Source organism: Solanum dulcamara, chromosome 7, assembly GCF_947179165.1.
Source record: "Solanum dulcamara chromosome 7, daSolDulc1.2, whole genome shotgun sequence".
Taxonomy (NCBI): Eukaryota; Viridiplantae; Streptophyta; class Magnoliopsida; order Solanales; family Solanaceae; genus Solanum; species Solanum dulcamara.
The window spans coordinates 28,637,501-28,662,351 of record NC_077243.1 but is presented as its reverse complement, the minus strand read 5'-3'; the positions used below and the strand labels follow the sequence as shown (position 1 = coordinate 28,662,351).

Here is a 24,851-nt window from a genome sequence, read left to right as displayed (position 1 = left end):
ATTGAGCAATTTTCTCGAAAATCCTTGTATGCTTCAGGCACTTTGAACCCTTCGGGAATTTTCATAAAAATATCGTGGTCCAATGATCCATATAAATAGGCAGTGACGTCCATTAAGTGCATTTCAAACTTCCCATGAACTGCCAAATTCATTAGATACCTGAAGGTAATTGCATTCACCACAGGGGAATATGTTTCCATATAGTCAATGTCAGGTCTTTGAGAAAAACCTCGAACTACAAGTCGTGCTTTATATCTTACGACTTCACCCTTTTCATTTCATTTACGCACAAAAACCCATTTATTCCCTACTGGCTTGACACCTTCAGGTGTTCGGAGTATTGATCCGAAAACTTCACATTTTTCAAGTGAAGTTAACTCTACTTGCATTGCATCTTTCCATTTTGGCCAATTATTTCTCTGTCTGCATTCATCAACAGATTTTGGCTCAAGATCCTTATCTTGTTGTATTATTTCAATGGCAATATTATAAGCAAAAATATTATCGACCACAATATCATTTCGATTCCACCATTTTCCTGTCGAGACATAACTTATTGAGATTTCTTCATTCTTATTATTTTCAGGTACTTGGACTCCTTGGTGGTATCACCATTTGTTGTGTCTCTGGGCTCTTCTTGAGCAATTGCCTCCAAATTATGATCATCTTGATCATTTACTCCTTTCCTTTTTTCGAGGATTTTTATCTTTGGAACCAATTGGTCTTCCACGTTTTAAGCGTGGCCTAGACTCATTTGTCTGAATAAGTTGTCCTATCGGGACATCAATTCGAACTTGAGCATTAGCAGCTGGGATATGCGATTTAGTAACTCGTAAAAGGTTAGTAAATGCATCCGACAGTTGATTTGCAATATTCTGCAAATAAATCATCTTTTGAACTTCTTTCTCACATTGATTTGTTCGAGGATCTAAATGAGATAGTGACAATGAATTCCAATCTATCTCATTTTTTAACTGCTTATGTTCTCCCCCTAATGTTAGGTACACTGATTCATCAAAATGACAATCAGCGAATCTTGCCGTAAATAAATCTCCAGTCATAGGTTCCAAATATTTTATAATAGAAGGAGATTTATACCCAACATATATTCTCAAACTTCTTTGGGGACTCATCTTTGTGCGGTGCGATGGAGCAATTGGAACATATACCGCACACCCAAATATTCTAAGATGAGATATATTTGGTTCCCTTCCAAATGCCAACTGTAATGGAGAAAATTCATGATAATTTGTTGGCCTTATGCGCACAAGTGTTGCTACATGCAAAATAGCATGCCCCCATACTGAAATAAGAAGTTTTGTCCTCATTAGAAATGGTCTAGCCATCAATTGGAGGCGTTTAATCAATGATTCTGCTAGACCATTTTGAATATGGACATGAGCGACCGGATGCTCAACTTTTATTTCAACCGACATACAATAATCATTAAATAATTAAGATGTAAATTCTTCAGCATTATCAAGACGAATTGTCTTTATTGCATAATCTAGAAATTGTGGTCTTAACCTTATAATTTGAGCTAACAATCTTGCAAAAGCCATGTTGCGAGTTGATAATAAGCACACATGTGACCATCTTGTAGATGCATCTATCAAGACCATATAATATTTAAATGGTCCACATGAAGGGTGAATTGGACCACATATATTACCCTGTATACGTTCTGGAAATGCAGGGGATTCAATCCTAACCTTAGTTGCTGATGGTTTAATAATCAGTTTTTCTTGGGAACAAGCAACACAAGAGAATTCCTTAGATTGAAGAATTTTATAATTTTTTAAAGTGTGTCCATGTGAATTCTCAATAATTCTGCGCATCATATTATAACCGGGATGACCCAATCAGTCATGCCAAATGATAAAATTATTAGAATCAGTAAACCTTTTGTTTACTATGGCATGTGATTCAACATTACCAATATTTATATGGTATAATCTAGAAGAAAGTGCAGGTAATTTTTCGTGCATAATTTTCTTCTCCATATTTATTGTAGTAATATAAAGGTATTCAACCTTTCTTTCATTTGCAGTCTCAATATGATAGTCATTTTGGCGAATAACCTTGAAACTTAACAAGTTTCTTTGAGACTTACTATAATATAATGCATTATCAATTACCAATATCATTCCTCTAGGTAGTAATAAGACCGTTTTTCCAGAGCCTTTAATTAATTTTGTATTATCGGATATTGTATTGACATAAGCCTTTTTCATAATCAAATGATAGAAATATTTTTTTCTTTTAATATTGTATGAGTTGTAATACTATCCAAAAGGCACATATCTCCATTACTCATCTTGGATCCAATTGAAGACTGAAAAATTTATTTATCTTCATAAAATAAAAATACATTATAAAAAATAAGTAATAAAAATAATATGCACATAAGTTAAGTTAAAAGGTAAATAGGAGTTGTTTATTTTTTATTTTATTGAATAAATATTGTCACTACTATTTTCGTAGTTAGGTATTGGGTGTCATGGACACAATATGCAAAACCTAACTTTGTATATTTATTTATAGAATGTGGAGTGATGAGGCACACGTTATATACCAAAGTTCATTTATGGTGACTCATAAAATATATAAACTATGCAATCACAGTATAACTATGATGATAATTTTTTTTTAATATCAAAGATTGAGAATATAACTGTAAGAGTTGAAAATTAAGCATGACACGTGGAGAAGGTTAAAAAAATATAGGAAATGTGCTATAAAGACATATGAGAATGAAATAACAGAAAATGTATATTTAAAAAGTAATAATGGACACAAAAAAGAGTGAGTTTTGCTAGGAAAACATAAGTCTTCCTTTTTTTTTCTTTCTCTTTTAAATACATAAACGTAAAAACACGATAATTCAAAGTACATAAAAATGACAACATATTGAAAAATATGAAATTAAACATCAATTAAGATCCTTAAAAATATCTTCAACCTCTAAATGAGTAATATCATTGAGGTCATAAAAATCGTCATCCTTCAAAGCTAGATTTGCTTCAATATTATTATTATGCAAATTTCTTGCCTCAATATTATTTTTGAACGCCAAGTGTGACTCTATCCGAGCATTAGAAGAAGAGGCACCACCTCTATTTGCCTTTCTTTTGAAAGAATTTTGATAAAGCCTTACAAAATGTTCAGGCGTTCGACATTCATTTTTCCAGTGGTCTTTCATGCCACAACGATGACAGTTACTTCTTGAAGGGCCATTTTGAGAACTGATATTGTTCTCCCTTTTATGTTGACCACCACCACAATGATTATTATATCGTCTTCTGCCATCGCCACGTCCACGCACATTATTATGGCCATAATTTTTATTTTATCTTCTTTTAGACTGCACATGTGCTTCTATCATATTTGCTTCCGATAACGGAGCAGTTCCAGTGGGATGAGCTTCATGATTTTTCATTAAAAGGGCATTATGTAGCTCAGCCACTAGAAGGCATGAGATCAATTCAGAGTATTTTAAAAACTTTTTTCACGGTATTGCTGATGTAATATTATATTAGAGGCATGAAAAATAGTTAGTGTCTTTTCTAACATGTCCTTGTCATTTATAGTTTTCCCATATAATTTTAATTGGGAAGTAATTCTAAATACAACAGAATTATACTCAATTACAGTTTTAAAATCTTGAAACCGTAAGTGCATCCACTCATAACGAGCCCTTGGCAATACCGTTGCCCTGAGGTGGTCATACCTCCCTTTTAAGTCTTTCCATAATTCAAGTGGATCTTTCACTGTCAAGTATTTCATTTTCAGGCTTTCATCTAGATGATGACGAAGGAAAATCATAACATTTGCTTTATCCTGACTTGATGCTGTATTTTCTTCAATTATATCATCACCAAGACCCTTAGCGGTAAGGTGAATTTCAACATCAAGTATCCATGACAAATAATTTTTGCCAGAAATATCAAGTGTCATAAACTCCAATTTTGACAAATTTGACATGATGAATTTTTTTTTAAAATAACAAAGACAACTGAAAATTAAATTTCTTCAGTAGATATACCTGATATAGAAGTTAATTTTCTGAAAATTAGAGTTTCGTGCTGATAACGTGTTATGAAATACAAAAAAATAAGGAGGCTAGAGTAAAAAATAAAAAAGGAGAACAAATAAGAGAATGTTTGTTGTGTATTGTAGTATCTCTCTATCTTCTTTACATTGAAGAAGAAAGCTATTTATAGCCATATGTAAGTGGAGGAAAAATATTAGTTGCCCACTAAAAGAAAATAGAGGACTATCCCCTAATGCAAAGTGGACAACCAATTTGGTTGATAACATAAAGTTTTACATTGGTTAGCCCATCTTAGCCTTTTCATAGCAAAGCACAAAAAAAGTAGGAAATCTCATTCTTTCCAAAGCACAAAAGTGAGAAAACGTTGCATGAAGTGGGGTTCAAACTCCGACCATTTCAGTCAACAATGAATCCCTTAGCTATCGAGCCATGTCTTTCTTTAGTTTTAAGGGGGTTCATTTTAATATATATATATATTCATAAAATTAGAAATTGACCTTATATATACAGTGTAATTTTTTGACGCGAACCCCTTAAGTTTCATGTAGCTCCGCCCCTGAGTATACCTAGTGGTTCAGTTTTGAATCACATAGATAAGCTTCTACCTTCTAGGACAAAATGGTCATAGAGCGGGCGAAACGGGAAGGAAATGGATGTCTCTACGCTGTTGGAAACAGGCATATTTAGAGAAAAACTGGAGTTGGAATTGACTTCATAGAGGAAATTGCATAAATAAAATTTTAAATTAGGTGTTTTGGGGATTAATAGAGACAAATATAGTGGAAAAGCACATGATTCTGGGGTCACCAAAAACCACATGGAAATTGGAAATTAGGCATCTTCTAGGAATTACTGTTGCTTCAAGATTTACTAAAAAGAAGTGGTTGTTGTCTATGTATTGCACTTTGCCTTGTTTTCTTCCAAGTCAAGCTGTAGCCCCACCATTCCCATGCAGCTGTCTCTCTGTCACTTCCATTATTCCTATTCCTATAAGTCTTCTCCTCAATTTCCAATTGTTTGACATGACTATGTTCTTGTAATGTAGCATAATCCCAAAAAGAAGATCTAGACAACCGCAATTTGCTAAGATTTTAACGTTAACTTTTGGTTACAAATTAACAATGACCAAGAGTTTGAGCAGGGTAAAAGTGATTGGAGGGAATAACTTTTGTCATTGTGTCAAGAATTCGAGTTGCAAGTTTCCTACTGCCCAACCCTCATTCTTATGTTGGGACTTTTTCTTCCTCCAAATTCTTCATTTTTAAACTTAAAATGAAAGAATAACAAATTAAGTCCATTAGTAAAAATCAGGGTATCGTTTACAATTCAAAATGCATATTATGCTGCATGGAACATGAGTCAGTTTGACTTCCTCTCCTCAAGCATTTTCCAAAAATACCAACTGGACTTTTCCTCAGCAATATTATATAGTATATGTGTGCATTCTTTTAATTAGGGTGTACCGATTTAGTTTGGATCGGTAGATCAAAATTAAAATTAAATTAATTTAATCAATTTTTAAATTATTAAAATTAAATTAAATCATATATAATATACTTAATGCTTTGATTGTATCAAATATCAGTTGTTTGATTATTAATCATACGAAAATAAATCAAAAACAAGGCGAAACATAAAAAAAACAAATTAGTTAGCAAACAAATATATGTCAACCTTTCCGCCATAATGTGTTTTTTTCTTTCTAGTTGAGTCTTTACTCGCAAAGGAAAAAATGAAATCAAAATCAGAAGAGTCAACAATTGGATCATGTCCCCTTGTTAATTACATTAAGAACTTCGTAAATTTGTAACTAAATCTTGATAAAAACATATATAAAAGATATTTAAAATTATTTATAAAAATATATTTTATACATATATAATTATAAAAATAAATATATAATTTATCGGTTTAGTTCAATTATTTCTTTGATTTTTTAAACAAAGTTATAATCAAATCAAATATTATTAATTTCTAAAAAATGTAAAATCAAATAAAATACTTTTAGTTTTTTAAAATATAAAATCAAATCAAATTAAACTCCAAAATCAATTTATATGATCAATTTGATTCAATTTTTCAATCAATTTCTATCCAAATCTGCACACCTACACCTACACCTGCTGTTAATGGGTTAAACCCAGGTCGAATTATCATTTCTAGTTCTAATAAAATTAAGGACATATGCACTTAGGCTTTCGTTTTTCCTAATTTACTTCCTCTCTTCCTTTTTTACAACAACAACATCCCAGTAAAAATCACAATGTGGGATCTGGGGAGAGTAAAGTGTACGCAAACCTTACTCCTACCAATGTAGGACGACTGTTTTTGAGAAAACCTCGGCTCAAAAGAAGCATAAAAAGAGGTCAGATAAGGCTAGGAAGTTCAAAGCGATATGGGAAAGCAAATAACGAATAACGCAAATAACGAAAGCGACACAGGTAAAATAGAGTAATCAAAGTACAGAAAGTAATAGAAAGATAATAACAGAAGTCAGAGCACAAGATATTATAGTGCGCTAATGCGCCTACTAATACGGAAGAATAACGAGACTATGTACTAGCCTTCTACCCTAATATGGGTCCTCCACACCCTCCTTTCTAAGGTCATGTCTTCGTTAAGCTATAAATGCGTCATGTCCTGTCTAATCACTTCTCCCCAATATTTCTTCGGCCTACCCCTACCTCTTCTAAAACCATCCATTGTCAACCTCTCACACCTCCGCACTAGGGCATCTATGTCTCTCCTCTTCACATGCCCAAATTATCTCAGTCGCATTTCCCGCATCTTGTCTTCCACCGAGGTCACTCCTAGCTTATCCCGAATAGCCTCATTTCTAATCTTATCACTCCTGGTATTCCCACACATCCATCTCAACATTCTCATCTCAGCTACTTTCATCTTTTGAACGTGAGAGACCTTAACTGGCCAACACTCCACCCCATATAACATAGCCGATCTAACCACCACTTTGTATGACTTGCCCTTAAGTTGTGGTGGCACCTTCTTGTCACACAGCACACCAGAAGCGAGCCTCTATTTCATCTACCTTGCCCTAATACAATGTGTGACATCCTCGTCAATCTCTCCGCTGCCTTGCATGATAGACCCAAGTTATTGGAAACTACTTTTCTTTTGGATGGCCTAGTCACCAAGCCTAACTTCCGTGCCAATCTCATGAGGTGTCTCACTGAACTTGCACTCTAAATACTCTGTCTTGGTCCTACTCAGCTTAAACCCTTTAGACTCCAAGGTATGTCTCCAATCCTCCAGCTTAGCGTTAACTCTGCTACAAGTCTTATCGATCAGGACTATATCGTCCGCAAAAAGCATACACCATGGCACCTCACTTTGAATTTGTCGCGTCAATCCATCCATCACCAAGGAAAATAAAAAAGGGACTAAGGGCTGATCCTTGATGCAACCCCATCACAACTTGAAAGTGCTCTGAGTCACCTCCTACTGTCCTTACCCTGGTTTTGGCACCCTCATACATGTCCTTGATCACCCTAATATAGGTCGCAGGTTCACCTTTAGCCTTCAAACATCTCCATAGTATCTTTCGTGGAACTTTATCGTAAGCCTTTTCTAGATCGATGAATACCATATGCAAGTCTCTCTTCCTCTCCTTATACTGCTCCACTAGTTTTCTCATAAGATGGATGGCTTTTATAGTTGAGCATCCCGACATAAATTCAAACTGATTCTCTGAAATAGACACGCCTCTCCTAACCCTCATCTCCACCACTCTTTTCCACACTTTCATAGTATGGTTTAGAAGCTTGATACTCCTATAGTTATTGCAGCTCTGGATATCCCCCTTGTGTTTGTATAGAGGGATCATTAAGCTCGACCTCCATTCTTCGGAAATCGTTGCCGTCTTAAAGATGAAATTAAATAACCTAGTCAGCCACTCCAAATCTACTAAGCTTGCACTTTTCCAAAATTCTCTAAGAATCTCGTCAGGTCCGGTCGGTCTCTCGCAGCGCATCCTATGCACAGCACCCTTAACCTCTTCGATCGTAATACTCTTGCAACACCTAAAATCGTGAAGCCTCCCTATATTTTCCAAATCTCCCAACACAATCTCTCTGTCCCCTTCTTTATTCAAGAGTTTATGGAAGTACGAATGTCATCTCTGTTTAATGAGGGTCTCTTCTACCAATACTTTTTCATGCTCGTCCTTAAGGCACTTCACTTGATCCACGCCGCGTGCCCTTCTCTCCCACTCCCTGGCTAGCTTGAACAATTTCCTCTCCCCGCCTTTCTCTTCTAATTCAGCATAAAGGCGTTCAAAAGCTTTTTTTTTTGCCATCGAAACCACCGACTTTGCCTCTTTCCTTGCTATCTTATAAAGTTCCCTATTTCTCCACTTCTCCACCTCATTTTTGCTTTTTATCATCTTCGCATACGCTATCTTCTTTGCTTCCACCTTTCCTTGCACTTCTCCATTCTACCACCAGTCCCCTCAGTGCCGATCACGGCTACCTGTCGAGACTCTCAATACTTCCCTTGCTATAACCCTAATACAACTAGTTGTCCTATCCCATATAGTGTTCGCATCCCCACTACTATTCCAGGTCCCCATATCCTTCAATTTCTCTTCCATCTCTAAGACGCTAGCCATGGTCAAACTCCCCTATCTAATCCTAGGTCGGTCATCTTCAACCCTCTTCTTTCTCGTCATCTTGATCCCTAAATCCATCACCAAGAGCTTATGTCGGGTCGTAAGGTTGTCGATCGGAATGACCTTACAGTTTTTGTACAGACCTTTATCATTCTTCGTAAGGAGTAAAAAATCTATCTGAGTCTTAGCCACCGCATTTCAGAAGGTTACCAAGTGGTCCTCCTTCTTTGGAAAACTCGAATTGGCTATCACCAACTCAAAAGCTCTTGCGAAATCCAAAAGTAGAACTCCTCCTCCATTTCTGTCTCCGAAGCTAAAGCCTCCATGCACATCATCATGCCCTCCCAAAATAGACCTGATGTGCCCATTGAAATCCCCTCCCATGAAAAGCTTCTCAGTATGTGGTATGCCTCCTACTAACTCGTCCAAATTCTCCCAAAAGCGCCTCTTATCCTCCTCGCCTAAGCCCGCTTGCGGCGCATAGGCACTAATAATGTTCAATGTGATCCCTTCAACAACCACATTTATCGACATTATTCTATCAGTGACTCTCCTAACCTCCACCACTTGATCTCTTAAATCACTGTTTACTAAAATGCCTACTCCATTCCTATACTTCGATCTACCAGAGAACCGAAGTTTATACCCTTCTACCTCCTTAGTTTTAGAACCTACCCATTTGGTCTCTTGTACACAAGCTATATTAATCTTCCTCCTCTTTAGAATCTTAACTAGCTCTATGGATTTTCCCGTCAACATCCCAATGTTCCAAGAACCTACTCTCAGTCTAGACACTTCTTTAATCCACTTACCCCTCCTTACCCTCATCCCCGTCCCCGTTCCTGAGTGAGAACATGACCCTAGTCTACCATCACTATCCAAAGCCATGAAAACGCGTATGAACTAATAAAATATTCAAATGTTTAAAGTCAACAAAATGTAACTACAATTGTATGAGCAAAGAGTAGATATGGAAAGATATGGAAATCGGAGGTACCAACTCCAGTTGAAATGAACCTGGTTGCCGCCGGAAAACACTGTTTAATGAAGCAATATTTCGTTAAAAAATTTCGTCGAACACCTTCAAGGCATTGTCCACGGTGCGGACTTTGGGCAATACACAACAGAAGCAGCCGAGCAACAAACCAGCAGAAGAAAATCACAGGAGAGATCAGTGGAACAATGAAAAGAGAAAACCAACTTACTGTTCCAACTTCCAACACCCGATCAATTCCGCTACCACCGAAGACACACAGTGGATCTGCTAATCAAAAAGACAAAAAATCCTGTCTTCTTCTAAGCTAAAACAAGACAACAAAATCAAAAGTAACAAAGCACAAAATATTGTGCTGATTATAATACAATATGAATTAACTTGTAAAACTCAGAATTGAACTTGTAAACCGCAAAATATATATATTTTATAGAGAGGAACGTGCATTATAGTTTTAAGAGTTAAAACAATATAAAATAATTAATATTTTAAAATATATTTTCTTAATTATATTGATATGAAAAAAATTATAATTTATAGTATTTTTCGTATATTTTTTTAATATTGAATTAATTTAATCAAATTTATCTTTGAAAGTTAGTCAAATAACTTATCAAAAACGAAATGTGACAATTATTTTGGAATAGAGAGAGTACATATACTCCATTCGTTTCAATTTGATTGTCTAATTTTGACTTGAAATAAAGTTTAAAAAGTAAAAAAAAAAAGAATTTATATCTTAAACTAAAGATATGCAAAATGTTTCAAAATATTCTATAATTTTGTGGTCTTAAAATGCCACTACAAAATTATTAAAAAAGCTTTAAAAAAATTGAAACTGTTTAAGTATTTAAAAATTGATTTTCAAAATAGAAAAGAAATGAAGAACAAAAGAATAGCAATGTTTCGTAGATAAAAACAAACTAGCGGAAGAGAGAGGACAAGAAAATGACAAAAAAGTCCCTTAGGTTAGGAAATGGTTCAATATGGCCCTTAAATATATATCTCTAAGCAGTTCAAAATTTTTAAATTTACTAAAAGTAAAATTTTATTTTCCACCAAATGTTTAACAAACTCTTACTAATAGATTATTTTTTTTAAAATAAGTAATTAACCAAAAACACGTTCCATCAAATCTTACAAACCACAACACCAAAAATTGCATCATACACCAAAAATAGATAAAAAGTACTTTTACCATTTTGAGTTTGTGTCGCTCTTTCTTTTTAAATCAACTTTAAATTTTTTATTTTATTCATTATAATAAGATGAGATGATTTATAGTCCTACAAATTTATATAACTTTTTTATATTACAAATTTCAAAAATATTTAATTCTTAAACTCCACATTCAGTCAAATAGCGTTGTATTAATTGAAATGGAGAGAGACAAAAATTATACCTCAAAAAACTGCACCATATTCCAAAATAAAATAGACTCAAAATAATAGAAACTACAAAAAAAAAATACCTCCAAATATGAGTTCTTGTAAAAATAAACTTACAATTCATATTAAAATTTATTAAATAATTAATTATAATCAATCTATGGTCACTTTTAATATTGAAATGATCCCCTTTGAATTTAGCTCAAAATATAAAGGACCATTTTTGCTATTTATGAAGGGAGGACCACCAATCTACGTTTGAATTTGAATTCATGGATGAAAAAAAAGTCGTACACTCTTTACTTCGTTCTCACATTTGATATAAGAAAAACTACTCTTTGGTTTTCTCTGACACCCTTTCATTTTTAGTTTATTCTAAAAAGGTCACATTTTCTTATTTAAATATTAATTAATGATATCATCCTTATTTTATTCTTATTGGAATGCACTTAACGAAGAAAAATTAACTGAAAGTAAGCCTTAAAATAACTTTAATAAAAACAATTTGATAAACATAACAAAAGTCTTCTCTTGTTTTTAAATTCCGATCAAACAATGTCATATAAATTGAGACAAAAAGATATTTTTTTGAAATTTTGATCGTAAAATTTCAAAAAAATTAAAGTTAAATTTTTAAGAATTTAAAAAATAATAAAAATAATTTTTATTTTAAATTACTTACAAAAAAGTGAAAAGCAAACATGAAATGATATTCATGAGGTAACACAACTTCAATTTTCAAAGCGTTGGATGCCATAATAAACACATCATCATGTAGTGACTGCTGCAGTAATAAGCTTTCCTCAAACGCAATCACCACTTTTCATCCCCACTCTCCCACCCACGCACGCACCCCACCCCTAACCTTTGCTTCTCTTTCTCTCTAAACACACACACACACACACACACACACACACAGTCTCTGTAAGTTTTTGCCCACTTCCTTTTATCTTCTTCCTTGCAATCAAAGTTCTCTTATTTCTTTGTTTTTTTCTCTCAACACTCCAACTGAGTATGTGACCACAACTTTAATCAAAGAAAAAGTGAAAAGACTGTAACTCTTTTTATCTTCTTTGAATCGAACCCCCATTTGAGATCTTCACCAACAAGGCAACTACTACTTTCTTTTTCTCCAACTTTGAAGGCTGTGCTCTATTTCCACCTGCATTTTACTCTTCTGCAGAAACCCAGGTAGATTTTAGACAGTCCAAGTTTGAAACCTGACAATCTTTCTGGTGTGCATTGAGTTCTTGGACTAAGCATTTCTGGGTCAGTGGTAGTTTATTAAACCGTTGCTAAGATTTTTATTTTTTTGGATTTTGAAAGGAAGTTAAAAAATAATGATGAATTGAATCAAAAGATAAATGTTGTTTGATGGTAGATCTGATTTTGAATGAGGTTATGTGGGCTCTTCATTGCATTTTTTTAATTTCAGCTTACTGATCTATGGACAGTTGAAATTTGATTGTTTTCATGTTGTTTTGTCAGGTAAAAAATTATTTTTGGCAATGTGGGGTTGGTTCATCTTTTTTTTTTTAAGGTCAACTTGCTTGATTTTGGTCCCTCGAGGGTATAATATGTTCCCCTGATTAAAAAAAAAATGTAATATGTTCCCCTAAAATCTTGACTAGGCGCAATGTATTTGAGTTGGTAGCTAGCTGCTTTACTGCTATCTTGAGTGTAAATTTGTTATTGTTTCAGTCTTCTTGATCAAAGTGACTTATTTGTAGAAGTCAGTACACGTCAGATGACTTCCTGCTGCATATATTACTGCTACTGCTACAACGGTTGAGAGTAATCATACCATTCTTATACTGAGCTAATGAACCAGTTTCCTCTCACCAGGCTTAGTTCAAGAGACCAAAGATGGAGGATGGAATAGATGCTGATGTCTTGATGGACTATGTTGAATTTCAGATTTTCCCAAGCCAGAACAGGTCAATCAAACTTTTGTTTAAATTTCAATTGGCTGTGTCATTTTCATTTTTATTGTTGGCTTCATGAGGACCTCATTAACTTTTTGTTTTTCCCTTCTTGAAACCGGGAGTTTGTTATGGTGTCTTTAAGACATATATTTCTCCAATATACCGATTAATTGTGAAAACAAATTTAGGACCGGCAATTTAGTTTGTACCTAATGTAGCATGATATACCAGTTGGGTTTGTTGTTGGTTATTTTACAGCCCAACATTTGGGGCACTTGACATAATTCTGTAGCTTGTGTTGGGTTCTATTTTGCTGTAAACATTCATGCCTATTTATAGGATGAAGGAAAGCTCTCCATTGGGGCCAGTATTTTAACACTTATCTTCACATAAGCATTCTATTGACACCATTTGACAAGTGATGAGAGTGTTGACAATTGTAAGAATTTACTTGACTAGTTCTTTTGCTGCCACATTGCTTTCACCAGCCATGAGATTTTAACTTCTCAAATACACTTTATGTTTGGTTTCTCAAATACGCTTTAAAATAAATTCATTTGAAATAAATATTTTGCCTACCATCTTCGACGTATTTCAAAAGAATTTATAGGAAGAAACGTATAACTTGCTGGATTTGCATGGTGTAATAGGTTTGATGTCTTTTGGACTATGAATCAAATGCAGACTGATAAAATTTAATGAAAGTAGCAGACAATGATTATGTGATAATATGCTTACATGTTGATGACATGCTCATAATTGATACAAGTTAAAATATTGTGCAAAGTATCAAACTATTTTTGTCTACTAATTTTGATATGAAAGATCTAGGTGAAGTAAATGTGATATTAGGAGTTAAAGTTATAATGAAAATGGTATAACATTGTCATAAGAACATTATGTGGAAAAACTTTCTTAAGAAGTTTGAATGTTTTGATGTGATACCTGTGGTCACTCCGTCACTCCTTACGATGCTAAACTCTCAATTGAAAAAGAATAATGGTGATCCAGTTACTCAGTCTAAGTATGCTTAGATTATTGAGAGTTTGTTGCATTTAATGAATTTTACTAGGCCTGGTATAACCGATGTTGTGGGTAGATTGAGTATATATACTCATAAACTCAATAAAGAGCATTGGTTTGCATTAATTAAACTAATGAAATATTTGAGAGGATGTGAATAGTGGATTTCCTTCTACATTATAAGGGTATTGTGATGCAAATTGGATCTGGATCTTTGATTCAAATGAAACAAAATCCACTATGTGGCTATGTGTTCACCTTAGGTGGTGGTGCAATTTCATGAAAATCAACTAAGTAGACGATCATTGGTAGATCGATATGGAGTTAGAGTTTTACTTTGTAGCTCTGGAGTTAGTTGATTCTGAGGCGAGTGGCTAAGAGACTTCTTAGTGAATATCCCTTTATAATTGATGATTGCCTCCTATGATTATGCATTGTGATTGTTAAGCCACAATTGCTATTGCAAAGAACAAATCTCATAATTATAAGATTAGACATTAAAGAGGCATGATGTCATTAAGAAATTGATGAAAGATGGAATAATTTCCATTGATTATGTGAAGTCAGAAATGAATTCGGTCGATTCAGTGACGTGGGAAGAAAATTAATTCTTCAAACCTCAAAAGAGGTGGGGGGTAAGGCCAATATGATTGTCATTTAAAACGGTAACCGAACCTATGTGATTGGAGATCCCATGAAGTAGGTTCATATGGGTAATAACAAGTCATTATCGACAGTACGTACTAATAGGGAGTGCTTGAACTACTACTAATTATGAGGCATGAGTTATTAACTCTTAATGAATTCATAGTCCTTAGGATGGTGTATTTAAGGCAGTATACACTTGATGAATTCACCTATATGAGAAGTGGAGTGTCACTGCTCCTATAAGATTTTGGCCTAGTCTCTAGAACGCTCATTAATAACCAGCCATGTGCATGGCCTATTGGTGCAAAACTGCGTTGAACAACAAATTATAGAGATCGAAATGTGATTGATAAAGTCTCTGACTTACATTAAGAATTATTGGTTCATAGAAATTTTATATTTCACCAGTAATTTTGGAAGTTAAATTTTTCCGATCTATGTTTGGTTCATAGTCCAAAAGACACCAAACGTATTGCATTTTGGTCATGTTAAATCCAACAAGTACTACTCTTCGTATAAAATCTTTGAAATAGTGGGGGAATATGTGTGTTATTTGAAAGATTTTGACACTTGACTCTTGTCATTACAATCAAGTGTTGTGTAGATTCTAGTAGTGGCATTTGATGTTTGCAGTTGAAAGATAAGTGTAGGGACACTTGTCATGTGCTAAACCTTTTCTTTATTTTATAAATAATCTATCAACAAAACACACCCAATACAAGATACAATCTCATTTTTCTTCTCTCTTCTCACGTTCTCCTCCTTCATTTTGCCTTCCTTTTATTTTATTTAATTTCTTGTTGTTCCTATATTTTCCCTTCTAAAACTTATTGGTATGATTTAGTTACAGAGTACTCATCAACAAAGTTTAATTAATACCAAGAAATTTTAAAAGGGAAAATAAAAGAATAACAAGGGATAATTAAATAATATAAAAGGAAGAGGCGGAGAAGAAAGATGAGATTGTAGCTTGTATTGGGTGTGTTTTACTGATCCATTTGAGGGGTTATTTAGAGTAGAAAGAAAAGGTTTAGCACATGACAAGTGTTCCAACACTTGTCTTTCTATAGCAAACACCAAATGCCACTACCAACATATACATAATACTTGGTTATAATGACAAGAGGCCAAATGTCAATATCTTTTAAATGACACTACTAAGTGGTTGTTTTGGATTGACTTATTTTTAGTGGCTTTTAAGCTATTTTTTTGGTTTTGGAAAAAGTACCCAAAAGTTGGGTGTTCCCAAATTATGGCTTTTAGCCTTTAACATATAAGTCACCTTAATAAAGCCAATCAAAACAAGTCTGTTTGGATTGACTTTTAGCTTATAAGTTAGAAATCGTAAGAGCCTGTTTGGATTGGCTCTTAGATTATAAGTTAGAAATCGTAACTTATGGTTTTTGGCTTAACACCAAGTGCTTAAAAATACTTTATTATTTTATCCAAACAGTACAAAAGTACTTAACAACTATTTTGGCTTAAAAACACTTAAAATACCTCAATCCAAATATGCTCTAATTCTACTGTGGATCTAGGTTCTCCTGATAATACTTGTTCCTATTTTAAATATATTTTGGATGCAGGTACGAGTCACATATCTGCTACGGCAACAAGTTAGTAACAGCGGCCTCTGGACTTCTGGAGCAGTTGATACTTCATTCTCCCAAAATCAATTCTTTGCACTCAAAGGGATCAGATGCCAATTTCAAATTTAGACCTCTAGGGAATCTTAGCGATGCTAAATGGTTTACAAAATCCACATTGATCAGGTGCACTCAGTCATCACTTACTTTTTTTTTTATCAGTCATCATTTACTTCAAACTGTCTTTTAAGAATTTTTCTGAACTTCTGTATCCCCGTACTGCAATCCCTGTATTTCCAGGTTTCTTCGTATTATCAGCTCATCACCTATAATTGATATGACCAAGGCCATGGTAAATGAAATATCTCAGCTTGAAGAAGCTCGGAAGTTTCATGTTTCCTTATATTCAAAGGTGCTTTTTATCTTTCTGTATAATTGATCTGACCCTTCAATTAATCTGTAGAACCTGTAACAAGTAGTATAATAATGGGCTTATTATTCCTTTAGGGTCCTCAGGATTATATTGGGAGCAGGGAAGCAGGTTAGTCTTACTGTTCCTGCTGGACAATATAGCCTAGATTAGTCTGTTTAACGGAATTGTGGTTGCTGGTGCAACTGTCTCTCTCTTGTGGAGTTTCAATCAGAAGAAAAGGGGAAAAAATAACAACTAATATTGTTTTTCTTTCTTCTAGCAGAATGCGATTACTCAAGTGGTGCAGTGTCGTCATCGCAGCAAGTAAATTTATCCATCTCTGTTCCTGGATTATTTTTTTTATTCATTGTCTTTTTCAGAAGTTATTGCATATACACATTGAAAGATAACATGATATATGATACCACTCCAGGAAGATAATAACCCTTCATCAGATGCTTCAAAGTATGTCCCTATGCCTCTTACAATTCTAAATTTCAGAAATTAATGTACCATCTCCAAATCATCCAAATAATCTAATGGTGAACAGGAATGAATTGCTGAGGGCAATGGATTTGAGGTTGACTGCTTTAAAAGGGGAATTGGCTGCTGCTTTATGCCAAGCTGCTGGCACTGCATGCTCTTTTGAGGATATTATTAACATAGAAAAGTTTTCTTACTATTTTGGAGCTGTTGAATTGAGGTAAGTCATGGGAGAACTAGTGGTCTGGAGGATCTAATGCCTTTTAATCATTTTTAGCAGTTTCTATGCTGTAATATCCCTTTAGATTTCCACTTGCACATTGCTCTCCAGAAATCAAAACAAATGCCAGTTTTTTCCCAAAATAAAATTGTTCTCCAATTCAAGAGCCATCTTACTCCAATTGAGTTGTTTTCTGTTAGTGATGTAGTGATCACTCATTTCGATTAGTTGATACTGTTTTCCAATTTAAATGAAATAGCCCTAATAATATGGGCAAACAAATTCTGGTAAAAAAATTGTTCTTTTGTTTAATTTAGGGGCTGGGTTACTTTCTTCGAGTGAGTTGGAAGCTAAAACTTCAGCTTCAGATTCATTTTTCTTAAAATTTGTGGTTTAGTTAATGATACTCTTCTTTCACTTTTCAGCTTGTTGAACCAAATTATTCTGGAAGATAGGTGCGACAGGCTAATGACTGCATTTGTTTTGTCTGTTTCAGGAACTGTCTGCAGAAGTTTATTGCACTGAGCGAGGAGACCAGGGCTAGTGGTTTTCGGGGTAAAGAGTACTCTCTTTCAAAAGTTGATGTCAGAAATGACAAAGTTGGTTCAGAAGAGGGCAATTCTCAAACATCTGGACCAGCAAAGTTAGATACACCAGTGACATATACTGCTTCCCCTGCAAAAGCTGCACAGATGGAGAGGCAAAACTCATCAGGAAGCGAAGAAACTTCTTGTACAAGTGAGGAGGAACAACCATCAGCGGAAAGAAGTCGGACTCTCATAAGATCTGCATCTCCGAGAAGGTCTGCATCTCCCATGCGAAGAGTCCAAATTGGGCGCTCTGGGTCGCGAAGATCCACTGCTATAACGATCAAGAGTCTAAATTACTTTCCTGCAAGAGAAAGGTCAATCTCGCATAAAGATGCAGCTGCCAGCCATACTGATGAGGAAGATTCTGAGCAAACCTCAAAAAGGGTTGAGAAGGATGCCTGTAGAATGAGTGTGCAAGACGCAATCAGTCTTTTTGAAAGCAAACAGAAAGGGCAAGCTGTTGATTATCAAAGGACAAAGTCACTATTAAGCGCGTCAGTTGTTGCTAATAAAGCAGTTTTGAGAAGATGGAGTTCAGGGGTGTGTGAAAGCTCTAAAGGCTCTATTGAAGTTGCTTCTGATGATCCAGTTTCTGAGGCTATCAATAAATTGGAAGATAAAGAAACTGAGAGTATTTTAGAAAAGAAACCCGATTCATATCCTCCTCCCATAAGCCATGACACCGAGGCTGCTGCTGCTGATTTCGAACAAAACCTACCTGAAGAAAGAACATATAGTCCTAATGTTACAGCAGAGGAATCTCTCCCTGACCAAGGTGAAGAAATGGATGAAAAGTTAAATGCCTCAGTTGAATGGACTCGACAAAAGGAAGCAGAGCTAAACCAATTGCTCACAAAAATGATGGAAACCAAGCCTAGCAAATATCGGAACTTGGCAGCAAGTGATGGCAAAAACCAAAGCCGTCTCGCTGAGCGTCGAGGTGGTTTCTATGATCATTACAAAGAAAAGAGGGATGAGAAACTTCGTGGTGAAGCTGCTAGGAATAGAGCAGAGAAGGATAAACAATTTAAAGCAATGCAACAAATTCTTGATGAAAGAAAAACTGAAATTGTCACAGGAAATGCGAATAATGTTGGTAAAAAAACCAATATTAAGAGAACACAGAGAACAGTCAAGAAATCCCCTGAATCTACAAATACCAATGATGGAACTCCCAAACCTGCTGTTGCAAAGAAAGTTTCATCAAAAGCATCGCAACTGCCAGCGACACGGAAGTCATGGCCGTCTTTGCCGTCACCAAGAGTTGCAGGGACAACAACTGCTAAAACTCCTTCTATAACAAATTCTGCAGGTACTACTACACCTACCCGTAGAAGATCACAGCCAACAACAGCAGTTCCTCAGACAAGCCAAAAGGTTGAGAAGATACAACCCCAAGCAAAATCTGTGAAGACACCCCAGAGTAATATCAGAAAGAATGTTACAAATGGGAATGACAAGAAGCAGCAGACTCTGACAAAAGCTAGCAAACCTACAAAAGCCAGAGTTGAGCCTACCCCTGGAGATTCTGCATCCTCTGCTAAACCTAGACTCAGCAGGGTAACCAAGAAAAGTAGTGTGGTGCCTCTGGAATCAAAGGAGGCAAAGCCTTTTCTTCGTAAGGGGTCAGGTACTGGATCTGGTCATAGTCCAGTCATAAAGGCCAAAGTTTCATCTCAGCCTGAAAAATCTTTGAGGGAATCTACGGACTTCGTTCAAGTTGAGGAGAATGAAATAGCCTCTGTTGCTTCTAGTCCTCTTAATCAACTGCAGGACAGGGGTCTTGAGGAGTTAAAGATTCATGAAGATGAAGACTCCGTAATTAAGTTAAACAGCCCTCAAAAATATGAAGATAGGGAGAGCTGCAATAAGGTTATGCCAGATAATGAAGATATTTTTGGAAGGATGGAAGAATCTGCACTGAAACGTGAGGTTGAAGAGGAATCTAACATTTCCCCTAGTGCCTGGGTGGTAACAGAGGAGCAGGAGGATCAAGCCCTTCCATGTAATGATGGTTTTGGTCCTAATGAATCTCTGGCTGATGTTGCAACTGTAAGAATCTCAAGTCCACGAGTTCGTCATTCTCTGTCTCAAATGTTGCTTGAAGAAAGCAGTGAAGATGTTATTGACTGGGGTAATGCTGAGAATCCTCCTACCATGGTATATCAGAAGGATGTGCCGAAAGGTTTGAAGCGACTTCTAAAGTTTGCTCGTAAGAGTAAGACTGATTCAAATTCAACTGGTGTTTCAAGCCCATCTGTCTTCTCAGAAGGTGAGGAGGATCCAGAGGATTCTAAACTTCTCACCAAAAGTAGTTCTGACAATCTACTGAAAAAGGCTACACTTCATGCTAAGCATTCTGGACAAGCAAAATTGTCTTCTGAAGACTATGAGCTATCTGGTATTTCTTTGTACTTCACAGCCATCATTTTATTTTTCTATTCTAGTAGACTGTTTTATTTGTCCTTAAGTTTATTGCTTACATTTGAGATCTGTTTCATAATTCTATTATCGATAAACCTTACATAGACTGGACATTCATACTTGCAGCTCAAACAAGTATAGGCAAAATTGCTGCTCAGAAATTGCAAGCAAGCCGGCTTTCAGCTCCAGCAAGTACAACAAAAGGTTTTCTTCCTTTTTTTTCTTCCTTTTATGTTATAAGTTCTGTCTAAATTCCTGTGTTTTTGAAGATCAAACTTTTAGTGATGTATGTGTCCTTCATCTACTTAATGTTTTGGTGTTTTGTGTTTCAGCATCAAGATCGTTCTTTTCTCTTTCAGCATTCAAGGGAAGTAAATAAAAAGGAGCTACGTTCCAATGCAAAAGCAACGGCAGCCCCAATGTAGTCTTAATATTGCGACTTGCAGCTGTTGCTTCTGACTGTGGCCGGGGGTGTATGTTTCTTTTTTCCTTTCTGGTGCATTAGTCTCCCCCGGGTATGCTGTACACTTCGGAATACCTGACAAGTAGGGGCATTACATTGTTGTTACATTTGTCTCTGTACTTTGTAAATTCACTATTAGAAATGTAGTTTCTTTTGTAGGATGATTGACCACATTCAATTTGTTATCTTTGCACAGAGCATTTTGCTGTTTCTGACTGATAATTTTGCAAATATTACTTTTAAGACATCTAGCACTTTGCTTAATTTTATGTTATATAAACTGGTTTCTTGGGCTTGTTCTAGCTTTGCTCAAGCGGTTGAGTGTTTACTCGATCCAACACCGGCTGATCAATTTGTGCGGAAAATGACATTTTTAAGTTTTATGAATAAATTCTGAACTAAAATACCCTTAAGTTGAGTGGCATTGATGGTATAAAGAGGAATCAAAAATGAATTATGGTATGCAAGTCATGATAGATATGTGTAACTCAACGTTGTATTTAACTTAGTTATTGTGTTTGATTACTCAAAAATCATATGGAATCATCATGATTTTAAAGCTTTAAACAAAACAAGAAGATATATTTTAGAATGACGGCATGCAAGTTAGGGTGTACAAAATCGAGTTGAAAATCGAATCAAACAACAAATCAAGCCAAATTGAAAAAAAAATGGACTAGTGGTTTTGTCACGACCCAATCGGGGCTATTAGTGGCACCCTCACTAATCCTTTGGTGGGAGAACCATTACTACAACTCAATCATGCAATAACTCAATTATGCAATACTAATAAAAGACATGCATCTAAAGATGTGGAAATAAATTTTATAATAGATTTAATTGAGTTCCCATAAACTCAGAAAATTAAATAGATAATCACAACATAAGCGTGCAGAAGTCAACCCTTACAACCTGAAAGTCATTGTACAAAAACTCTATTTAAGGTCTAGAATAAGGGGATGCAACCCTGGAAACAATAATATAAAATGGAGTATGAAAAGGTCTAAGTCCAAAGGAATTGGACTACGATCCTAGATGAATTCACGGCAATCTGAAGAACTGGCTCACCTTTGAATTCGACTGTCAATGATCTCCTAGCTGAGGTCTGTAAGCAGTTGTCTGAAGATGCCCTGTACTCAATAAAAAAAGAGCAAGTGCAGTATCAGTATACACAACAATAGTGCACTGGTAGGATCACGCGACCAGTCCAATAAGTGCAATATACACAAGTAACCACAACATAGTAAAGACAAGCATATGCAGAAAAACATTACCAATTATCTTTCATAAGCAATATGCAGTTTCACAGTTTCAATCTCAAATACATCAGTCAGCAATAGTCCTCTCATGGAACTCATACCCAAACTGTTAGTATGTACCAGCGTGGTACCTGATCTAATAGTTAGTATGTACAACATGGTACACGATCCAATATGTGTCGGCGTGACACCCGATTCCATATATACAGTCGTGGTACCCGATCCAACCGCCACGATCACAATCACAATCACAATCAACAATGAATAATTCACACACTTGCACAATCAAGTATCAAGTTCATTGCATGCAATTGATCAAAATAGTCATTTCATTAGGTTCATTCCATCTTTTTGTATTCACAGACAAGCATGCTATAGTATTGCTGCAGTAACAGGCACATATAACACAGATGGGAAAATAAACTATAACCTACTTTGAAACAGGCCTTAGGAACTTTAACGAATCGGGGTTTTCCCTTTTTCCAAAGTCTTGGCTCGTTCTTGGTCTAAAAACAAACAAGAAATACAAAGAATCAACGAAAAAATGGCCTACTATACATGGATTATACCAAAATCCTAATCCTTGGCCGCTTTCTTGATCATCTCCCCCAACTAGGGCTTTTTTCACCATTAATTTCAGGCCAAAACCTTCCCCTAAGAGAATTCCATAAATTCTAAGGTCTAGAAATCAAATTACAAGTTAGAGGAATAATTAACTTACCTTTGATGAAGAAGTAGGTGGAAAATGAAAATAACAAGCCCTAGGTCGATTCTGATTTCTCAAAAATGAAGTAGCAGAAATACAAATCGTTTTGGGACTTTTCTTACTTAAACCCACGACAGCTCCGCCATGGCGACACTCATCCCGCCATGGAGGCCCCTCCATAGAAGGAACAATCCCGCTGTGGCGGGTTGCACAAAGACAAAAACTCATAATTCTCATATCAAATCCCTATTTCATAACACACCCTCAAATTATGACGTTCTAAAATCAACCCTTCACGTCAAGATTAATTACGGTAGTTCTACTCGTCTGAATCCAATTTCGTAAATCCATATAGTCTCCTTAATATATTGGATATCAACTCAAATGATCGAATTCATAATTAAATTCCATTTCATTACTAAATTACCTCAGACCTCATCTGACTCAGATTTTGTGCTAGTTTGGCATAGGCTTAAAATTTCCAAGTTACTACTCAGAAGTTTCTAGCCTAAATTCCTTCCCGGTTGGCTTATTCCTAACGATGGAAATAATTCATTACAATAGATATCAATTTACCCATCAATCGTCCCCGGGTGATCAAAAATAGGAAAGTTGGGATAAAGGAAGAATAGAGTAGTACATGAATCGTCAAACAACTGGATATTTGTCTCACATATCTTTCTCGATTTTCCAAGTAGCTTCCTCAATCTGACAATGCTTCAATTGGACCTTTACCGACTTAATCTCTTTAGGCCTCAACTTACGGACATCAAGATCAAGAATTGCCACCGAATTTTCCTCATACTGAAGATTTTTATCTAAGACTACGTTGCACTTGATGATATAATCTCAATCCCCATGGTACTTCTTCTATTTGGACACATAGAACACTATATATACTCCAGATAGACTAGGTGGTAGAGACAACTTATAAGCCACTGGCACTACACAATCAAAAATCTCAAATGGGTCAATATAGAGAGGACTAAGCTTTCCCTTCTTGCCGAATCTCATCACACCCATTATAGGTGACACCTTCAGAAGAACCTGTTCACCTGCCTAGAATGTCATATCTCTCACCTTGCAATCTACATACTCTTTCTGTCAACTCTAAGCTTCTAGAAGCTTAGGTTGGATACTCCTTACCTTATTTTGAGCATCCTTTATCAAATCAACCCCCAAAGGTTTCACATATTCAGCCTCAAACCATCTTATGGGTGATCTACATCCCCTCTCATAAAGTGCTTTGAATGGTTCCATGTCAATGCTGGAGTGATAATTATAGGAGAACTCACACAAAGGTAATATCCTCCAAAGTCAATTGTACATGCTCTCAACATGTCTTCCAACACTTGAATTGGTCTTTCTGACTGCCCATCAGTCTGTAAATGAAAGGATGTGCTGAAAATGAGTTGAGTGTCCAATTCTTCATTCAATTTTCCCCAAAATATCGATATAAATTGTATACCACGGTCTGAGATGATAGAAAGGGGCACCCCTACAACCTTACTATCTCATTCACATAGATCTTTGCCAACTGTTGAGCATTATAATCCACTCTAACCGAAATGCAGTGGACTGACTTTGTCAGTCTATCAACCATAACTCAAATAGAGTCAAACTTTTCCAAGGTCTTAGGAAGACCCACCATGAAATCAATAGCTATTCGTTCCCACTTTTATTCAAGATTAGGCATTCTCTGAAGTAAACCTACATGCCTTTTATGCGCATACTTCACTTGCTGACAGTGTTAACACTTAGCTACAAACCCGACTATGTATTTCTTCATGACAGGCCACCAATAGAGCCACTTCAAATTCTGTCACATCCGAATGGATAGAATATCGTGATCCATGAGACTCTGTCAACACCATCTGAATCCAGTCATCCACTCAGGAACACAAGAGTTGCACCCTGTACTTTGCCGATATTGTCTTCCTCCTAAGATCATTCAAGCTCTCATCTTCAAATTGCTTAGCCTTGAACTCTTAAATGAAAGTGGGTCTAATCTCAATACTGGCCAGCATCCCACCTTTCTCTGATTGCCTA

The 24,851-nt window shown here is 35.6% G+C and overlaps 1 protein-coding gene across 5 annotated transcripts; it reads left to right on the top strand.

Moving 5' to 3' along the window:
* The first annotated feature begins 11,814 nt into the window (after positions 1 to 11,814).
* On the top strand, positions 11,815 to 21,088 carry LOC129893975 (uncharacterized). Of its 5 annotated transcripts, none has more exons than XM_055969442.1 (11): positions 11,815 to 12,254; positions 12,909 to 13,000; positions 16,246 to 16,431; positions 16,546 to 16,657; positions 16,762 to 16,786; positions 16,941 to 16,981; positions 17,091 to 17,122; positions 17,208 to 17,360; positions 17,857 to 20,351; positions 20,501 to 20,578; positions 20,707 to 21,088. In XM_055969442.1, the coding sequence occupies exons 2-11, from the start codon at positions 12,930 to 12,932 to the stop codon at positions 20,751 to 20,753; spliced, it is 3,240 nt and encodes a 1,079-aa protein (XP_055825417.1). In that variant the 5' UTR covers positions 11,815 to 12,254; positions 12,909 to 12,929; the 3' UTR covers positions 20,754 to 21,088. The 5 variants fall into 5 exon arrangements, with proteins under 5 accessions (XP_055825417.1, XP_055825416.1, XP_055825413.1 ...); XM_055969441.1 differs by having other exon boundaries at positions 16,938 to 16,981; XM_055969438.1 differs by having other exon boundaries at positions 16,753 to 16,786; positions 16,938 to 16,981.
* Positions 21,089 to 24,851: the final 3,763 nt, after the last annotated feature.